Raw genomic sequence first — 9133 nt, 5'->3', positions numbered from 1 at the left:
ATTTTGAAACATTCAAAATATTTATTTATGCCAAACACTTGATATAAATATTAAATATTTTGTTCTCGCTCTATAAAATAGTCCAAGCCTTACCAATCTGGACAACAGTTGCTCACGAAATCTTGATATGCATGAGCTGGACTACAATCCGTCGAAGAAGGATCTTACAGATGCAAAAATACACCATCTGCTTGCCGAAGAGCTGAAACCATATAGAAGGGTTTGTAATATACCATTAAATTTCATAATTTATATATTTTCCTTTCTAAGGTTTTGTAGTATAGCTTATATCTGAAGTTAGTACAAACTACACCGATTTACCAGAAAATATATACGTGTACACTTACAAATATATTATTCAATATTGAATTATTTATTATGCATTATTGCTTCACATACATACATTTTCTGCACAACACTCTCTTACTCTTCATATACAGCTTTTATTATTATTATTTTTGTATATTATTTTTATTTACATACTATGCATAACTGTATATGTATTATACAAATTTAAAAATAGCAAATGTATTAATAATGCTCTAATTGATGCGTCGAAATTGAAATGTTTTCTTTTCTCTTTTTATGTTTCAACGAATCGCTACTCGCGTATTAAAATATATATATATTTATATGTTTACGAATTATTCTGAAAATAATCGGGAACACTAAAATGCTGAAAATCTATCAATCTTCAATTCAATTCAATTATCAAAATTGAAAAAAAAAAAAACTTACAAACAGGCATCGATGCAAATGGTATGGCTAAAATTGGTCATTTTACTATTTACAAACATTTTGCATCCATTTACTATTGCTACTTTCTTGTTGGTTGTTAATTGTTGTCAGAATTTTTTTTACATTATTCAAGCTCCTATAAAAATTTTCAATAAACAAATAAATTGTCTATAATATAATTTATAAAACAAAAACATGCTAAACAAAGTTTAAAGTAATAAGTAATTTAATGTCTTTGGCTAACTAAAAAAAAATAATTAAATAATATCTTATTAATTATCAGCTCATTTATGAAATTGTGTTTATGTGTAAGTTTTTCAAAACTTTTAATTATCTTTGTACCATATTTATTATATATTTATAATAAGTGTCCTATGTAATAACCATTTCTTGCATACACAAACAAATTGCAAACAGTGAAAATAGGATTTTTTCTTTTTCAGTTAAAAAATTTTTCTTTGGTCTTTTTTTTTTTTTTTTTTTTTTTTTTTTTTTTTTTTTTTTTTTTTTTTTTTTTTTTTTTTTTTTTTTTTTTTTTTTTTTTTTTTTGGTGCTACCTTTTTGACTGAACCAATGTTTGTTCATATTCCTCAAAAAACATAAGTAGATCTGAAATGTTGTTACAACGTTTCGTATTAAATAGTTGAATCTCTTTATAACATAACGTTCAAACAGTGGTTCAGTCGTTTGGGTATTATCATAGCATCGAAGAAATTAGCACCAGTATTAGTGTCACAGTCCAAAAATATGTTCTTCACTTGTGTTATTCTTTGTATTTGGCGTCTTTTTGCTAAATTTGCACCTACACCGGTAGTTCACATGTAAATCAAAGCTTTCAAATGCACTACTTTATTTCACATAAATTATTTCTTAATATTCAAGCAATATTTGCCATTTGTCAGTTGCTGTCAATTATTAGTTTAATTTAATTGTTGCTATAAAAGTACAGGAAAATATATATAGCACATAGAATAGTTTTAAATGTCAATGATAATATTTTTTAGGGTTGTATCTACTCGCAAATCAGAAAAACCGCGTTTTTTTTTCTTTTGAATATTTTTTTGAGAAACAATCTATTTAATTAAAAAAAGAATGTGGCTTTAATAATTTTATTTACTTTAATAAAATTACATAGACCAAAACAAATTTTTTTGATGAAAGTCCAAAATCCAAAAAAAAATAATATATATTTTTTTTATATGAATGCGGGTAATGAAGTTTTTATATTAGACAAAAGGTTCCGTTCAGTATCTGAACGAAGAAAAAAAACTGAAAATTGGATTTTTGGCAGACATTTTTACAAAAAAAATGAAAGTTTCCAAGTCTTTAAGAATTCTATCTCAAAGATCTGTGTAAAATTTTATGAAGATCGGTTGAGTAGCCTAACTAGGTTCGAGCGCACAAGTTCTCAAGGTTGTATCTCCGAACCTATTACTCGGATCAACTTGAAAATTTAGAACAATATTTTTTAAATACTTTATGAAACCCGTAAACCTATGTTATTCCGTGTAATCTCTTAATATTTGTCAAAATCTTATTTATTCGTTTATTCCCTGCAACATATATCTAAGAATGTCGCGAAAAAATTTTAAACCGATCAATCCAGTAGTTTCAGTAAAGTCGTTCCGACTCTAAAAACAGCTTTCCAATACTCGTATACAAATACATATACAAAATTATTTATTTTTTGCTAAATACCCTCATATCTTCTAAATCGGATCAACTTTAAATTTCGAAAAATATTCTCAAAAATGTATATGTTTGATATAGGCACTCGCAAAACAATCGATTTTAAAAGTTTATAAAAACAGAGTTGGTTTTAATTAACATTGATATTGATTATTATATTGTTATTGGTACTGTAACACAACTTACTAATTACTAGTATTTTTATTGCTATATACGAGCTATATGTTGTTATTGTTATATCAATATAACTGCATTGAAAAATGCTTTTTAAATTCAGTTAAAATAGCAAATTTTGAATAAGCAGAGTTAAAGTAAACAACGACAGATTAAAAAATATATAAAATATCAATGAAGGTTTAGTAAAATTAACAATTATATTTTTAAAATTTTATTATAATAATTATTAATATTTTATTACATGTATAGCCAAATTTTACTCCTGCTTCTTCTTCTTTACTTTGAATACTCGTAGGAGCTTAGTTGTTGCAAGCTAAAACTGTTTTTTTAATTCTTAGTGTAAGCCTAGTGTTTTCCGTACAAAGCAAAAAAACCGAAACTCAAACCAAAGACGTGTCGTTAATACCTTGTGAATTGCGTTTTTATTTTACAGCACCGCCGCCTTAGTTATAGCCGACACGCAGTAGACGACAGAGATTTGTCTACGCAGGTAAGTCACCAAACAAAAGTAGAAGTTTAAACCAACCTCAAAATAAGACGAAATTTGACAAATCTCTGTAAATGTTAACTTGCACCACTTAATAACAAAAATCTATGTGCTGAATTGTATAAATTGTAAACAAAAATCCGAATACCCACTAATATCGTTCACAAGCGTTGCAACAAAATGCATTCATTTGGAAAATATCGCATAGCAATTTTCCCATATTAATATAAATTCACTTCTAATTAAAACACATTACAGGTAAATTACAAAATGCAAATGAACTTCCGACGAATGTTCAACGATCGGAAACATCACAAGCGCAGCAAACGCGGCACGAGCAAGGTATGGCGCTACTTTATACATTTCTAACTACTAATAAATATACTTACATATATACTTATATATTATATATGAGTATGCACACTTCTATGAAAATTTAAAATATGAGTATGACTAAAGTAGCGTTTTATTTGCAGCAACCAGACGGCGTTAAACAGAATCACGTCTCTTTCCACGACTTCCAACAGAATGGCACAACGAAACAATTTACGCATGGTACGAACAAAACGAAACATCAATTTCGCAAAATTCTAATCAGAAAACATAATCACAATTCACTTAACAAATATCGTAGATTAGAAATAGGTAAATGTGCCAAAAAGTAAATTAAATACAAAAAAATCCATTTTCAAGTGATTATAAACTTTAAAGGGTAGTGGAATTAAATTAGAACTCAGCTTTTGCTCTCCTTAAAGTGAGGGCATATTTCAAGTCAAAATAATAATATGGGTTAGGTTATGTTAAACTACTGGGCTTATGAGCCGCGCATTAATTAATTAATAAACGAGAAATGCACCGCGACCTTATGTCAATTGTGCCTTCTCCTAAATCACAAACCTCAGCATATTGATAAAGCCTAATAGACACCCATAGATAAAAATTATGTAAATATTAATGACTAAAAGTAGTATTTTATTAGAGAAAAAATATAATATATTCATAAGTTCTGTTGGAAATTTTATGAAAATTAAGAGCATTTTGCAAAGTAAACAACAATTTTTTTTTATAAAACGGATTTAGTTTCGCACGTTTTTAGCTTTGTATTTAGTTCAAACTAAAACCAATAATTCTACACTAGAATATAGCGCCAACATGCGAGGAAATTTAATCGGTTTTTCTGCTTCTTCTTTCTACTGCAACATCGCAAGGCCTCTTGTTTATAGGGCACAAGGAATTGAGGGGTAACATGGGTTTCGTTAAGCAAAAAAACAGCCTATTTTTATTATATATTTTTGTATGTAAAAATTAAATATTTTCTTCATTATAGAGTATGTATTTTTTCAAAGACAACTATTTTAGAAAGATTTTCTAAAAATTTCAAAGAAAACTTTACGACGTCAATTCCAGCTCAAAAAAAAAAATTAGAACTTCTTACAGTTTTTCAATTTTGAATAAAAGAAAAAACAAAAAAGTCAAAATAGTATTTTTGGTACAGAAAATGAAAATTTTGCTGAAAATTGCTCGACTTTTTTTAATAGTTGAAACTGAACCAAAAAGAAATACTTTGTTCAGAACCTTGTAAATTATATCTTGAATACCTGAAAACACAGTTTTGAGAAAAATGCGTTTTTTTAAGTATTGGGAAGCATCAAAAGCCGGAGTTTCAATCCGCTAAACCTAACCTACTGTCAACTCTAGACTCTCCCTCGGAACCACCTGATTAAGTATCACTTCGTGGGAGTGATAAGACAATTAAGTCTTCTCTATGGCACGAACTGACAGAGGCCTTTCTCTCTTTTCTTTTGGATCCTATAGACGGCTCTGATAACTGCACTGTGTTTATTAGATGATCCTTAAATTTGAGACTGGAGTCTATTATTACTCCCAGATACTTTAGTTGTGGCTGTGAATGAATATCACACAGCTCTATGGTGAGAGATATATTATAATTTCCTTCACTTTTCTAGTTCATATGAGCAAATCTTCCGTTCAGCCAGTTCTAAATTCATTGAGGAGAACCATTGGCGCAGACTCAATGCATTTGCTCAGGACATCTAGGTGTTTAGTCACTGCTACAACAATAAGGTCGTCTTCGTATGAAATTCATTTAATGGAGAAAAAGGATTTAGTGGCCCTATACATATGTAGTAGACCTTGAAGGTGCAACTTTTCAAAGCTATATCTCCAAAACTATCACTCGGATCAATATGAAAGATGTTGTAGAATTAAATAAAATAATAAAATATTTTTTGTTAAAGCCATGAAACCCATGTAACCCCTTAAGCAACAATTATTGCACGTCAATTGAGGCAACGCTTGTTATTTAAAGAATTTGACTGCACATAGCCTTCTTAAATTTACACACAACGTTTCAAAGTTACTAAAATTTGCCTTTGCTAAAGCCACTTTTTTTTTGTAAATTTTCTTTAGCTAGTATATAATTTGTATATACAAACGATTGAAAAAATTGTGACCCAAGAGTTTGCTCTTCCAATCATCTTACTTTAATTTTAACCATTGTAATTTCCACGCGCAATTTTCCCTACCCAGTTAATTTTTAAATATAGTTTCTCAAATAATTATTATATTATAAAAAAATTTAAACGAAAAATATTAATAACTTAGCATAATTGATTGGCATTTATCGAAAATTTCGTACTTCACTACATATTGGCGACATTTTCTCTCTCCTTATATTTGCTTTTCTTTTTGCTTGCACGCCTTTGCGGACCTATTGGATGCTCATTAACTATAATGCAAACACATATAAAATCATATACCATAATTTATAAATATTCTTGCATATATATAAAGATTATATTAACGATGTTCTCAATGAATCAGGAGAAGATAATCTGAGTAAACTGAACGAGGTGACTGTGGTTAGCGGCGAGGATTGGGATGACGGTTTGACATTTACGGCAAAGTCTTCGCGTAAGTACACACTCGCTTACATATGTATATACTATGCAATGAATGCATTTTTGTTTAGTAAAATTTTTGTTATACTACGAATCTTAAACTAAATTAGTTTTGTAAAATACATTTTATGATTTAATTTAAATAATGTATTTGCTAGCGTACGCGCATACACACGCACCAACTGGCTGTTGCAACGTTGGCATGCATTTGTTAGCGGTGTAAGCTGTTTGTGTGTGTGTGTGCGTTAGTAGCAATTTGTTGATCAAATTAATGTACCCTCTACTACTACTACTACAATAAACAGCATAAACGCTAATATTCTATTATACCTTTGTTCAACTTTTACCCAACATTAACGCTTATTGTTGCTCTTAATTTACAAAATTTTATCTACCAAGTTTCCTTATAGTTTGCTAAATTTTTAATTTAAATATTCAATTCCGTTCTTTAAGAGTTTGCTTAGTATAAGTAATAATGCGACTATCATTTTCCAAATTTTTCATCAGAAATTATATTTGCATATTATACGCATATGCCATGAAATTTGAAAAACACATATTTTTATATAATTGAAAAAAATAAATAAATAAAGAAAAATAATTACATAATACAATAGACAAAAAATAAGAATGAAATTACATAAATTTATAAAAAGCTGAAAGTTTGTAAATATTTTCAAAATAAGATAAAAAAACTTAATGGGTTAAATTTATTATCATTCGAAAGAATAGTCTTTAGCGTTTATTTTTTAAAGATTATCTCTTTCAAATGTTTGCCGCGGCTACATTTCAGATGGTCCATCCGTTGAGTCCAATTTTCGATGACTCGTTCGAGGATGACGGCTGGTAACTGGCAAGCGACCAGCGCTATGTTTTGCTCCAAGGCTTCAATCGAGGCGGCATTGTCCGCATAGACTTTATACCTTACATATCCTCACTGGAAAAAGTTTAACGGTGTTATATCGCACGATTTTGGTGGTCAATCGACCAGCTCAAAACGTGAAATTATCTGCTCACCAAAATGCTCTCTCAATAAATCCATTGATGGATGCGAGGTGTGGGAAGTGGCGTCGTCTTGTTTAAAAAAACCAAATGTCGCCGAGATCACGAGCTTCAATTTCAGGCTTAAAATAGTCGGTTATAATGGCGCGATGACGGCCGCCATTGAAGGTTACGTTCTCGCCGTCATCGTTTTTAAAGAGACATGGATCGATGATTCCACCGACCCACAAACCACACCAAACCGTTGTTTTTCTAGATGAAATGGCAGCTCTTAAATCGCTTCAGGTTCCTTTTTGTCCCAAATGTGGCAATTTTGCTTGTTAACATCCCTATTGAGCCAGAAATGGGCTTAAACAAAATTTTACTCGAAAACGTCGGATCTGCTTTGAACATTTCAAGAGCCCATAGAGCGATACGATGTCGCTGGGGAAGGTCGAACGGCTTCAGTTCCTGCACAATCTGTAGGCTTTCAACTTAAGATCTCGACGTAAAATGCTCCAAGTCGTTCCGAACGTCAGTCCGATTTCCTGTGTACTTCGCCCAATCGGCTTTCCAATCTCAGCTACGGCTGCTATATTTTCTGTTGATTATGTTGCCCATATGTTGACAGCTTGACACGCCTTACGGGTGATCAGTCAAAAAAAGGCTTTTGAAAAATTATCTTCATTCGGATCACCAGTTATTTTTGGATATAATTTACCGTTTTATTAAAGATAGCGAAACATTTTTTTGAACTTTTACCACATATTTTTTTTTATTTATCGGAATAATTAGAAGTTTTAGTATATTCCTTTTAATACATTTTTAAACAAATATACAAATTTTTAGCTTGTTCTAAATTCATGTAATCTAAATGTCTATTTTGATTAGATTTTATTATTTAATGAAACGAATCACAAAGAGTATGGCGTATCTACAATATGCATATACATATATATATTATATAATATATATTTTTATATATATTGATTTTTATTAGCCTTTTCTTTTACACAAAAATGCCACTTTCATTCGAACTCGCATATCGTTGATAGTATTACAGTTCGGAAATAATTTCAAACACCATAAATGCTATGAAGACTGTCTCTTATACACATCTAGATGTGTATAAGAGACAGTCGTTGATAGTATTACAGTTCGGAAATAATTTCAAACACCATAAATGCTATGAAGACTCCTGTCTCAGTTCTAATAGGCAATAGCTTGTAAGATACGACAACAAGAACACTTCACGAATAAAAGTTTTTTTTTAGTAAACATTAATAATAGTGTACTAATTAGTAACAAAAATTTAAGTTATAACCGGACCATTTCCAGATTTGGAGGCATAAAATTTATCAAATGCACAAAATAACGCTGTTTTTTTTTAATATTTGTACATAAACTGGAGACTAGTGCCAGGGTTGCAATATTATATATTAAAAAATATTTGAATTGTCCATTAAATTAATTTTTTTTTATTTTGTAATTTCGAAAATTTTAATTCAATATAATTTTAAAATCCCAAATAAAATACTCAAAATATTTCATCTTTATAATAAAAGTAAGAGAAAAGTTTTTTTGAATATCGTTTAGAACTTGAGCGCAAGCGCAGAGCCATACATGATTGATCAATACTTTAGAACAGATTTTTTAAAATTTTGAATTTCGCTCTTTTATATTTTTTGTTCTACCGTTTTGAACTTGAGTACCAGCGGAGCCATCATCTAGCAGAATTTTTAAAATTTTGAATTTTCCATAATTTGTCGCGGAAACATCATATTCAATACTCTATAGTTGTCGCCAAAATACACGTTCAAACGATCCTTAGTGTTTCAATGTATAATTATGATTTTGGGATTAAAAAATTAAAATTTTGAATTACAAATTTCGGATTAAAAATTTTTGATTTATAATTCGATTATGCGCTTTGTTCATAGCTGATTTTTCCTTTTAATATTCTGTCACATACATACATATATATTCACAATTAATTGTTATTGAACAGACACACATTTGTTCTTGATTCACATAATTGAAAAAAGTTGAGAAAATTTTTTTAAAAATTTAAACAATGTTTTTAAAAATTTACAAACAAAATTTGAAATTTTATAAAAAAATGAGAAAAAAAAGAAAAAAT

General features: G+C 29.4%; 1 protein-coding gene across 10 annotated transcripts in view; it reads left to right on the top strand.

The window, feature by feature from the left end:
• Positions 1–9133, top strand: part of LOC108974826 (sodium/hydrogen exchanger 3) — a 67368-nt gene that overhangs the window by 40279 nt on the left and 17956 nt on the right. For all 10 annotated transcript variants that reach the window (XR_001993828.1, XM_018942897.1, XM_018942892.1 and 7 more), the window contains exons 12-16: positions 82–220; positions 3038–3094; positions 3350–3433; positions 3568–3646; positions 5936–6025. Coding sequence is in view for 9 of the 10 variants with exons in the window: in XM_018942897.1 (XP_018798442.1) it covers positions 82–220; positions 3038–3094; positions 3350–3433; positions 3568–3646; positions 5936–6025 (449 nt within the window). In the remaining variant the exon portion in view is untranslated. The remainder of the gene's footprint in view (positions 1–81; positions 221–3037; positions 3095–3349; positions 3434–3567; positions 3647–5935; positions 6026–9133) is intronic.

Source organism: Bactrocera latifrons, unplaced genomic scaffold, assembly GCF_001853355.1.
Source record: "Bactrocera latifrons isolate USDA-ARS-PBARC rearing strain unplaced genomic scaffold, ASM185335v1 scaffold_59, whole genome shotgun sequence".
Classification (NCBI taxonomy): Eukaryota; Metazoa; Arthropoda; class Insecta; order Diptera; family Tephritidae; genus Bactrocera; species Bactrocera latifrons.
Note: the sequence above shows the minus strand (reverse complement) of the source record. Positions and strands in the feature narration are given on the sequence as shown.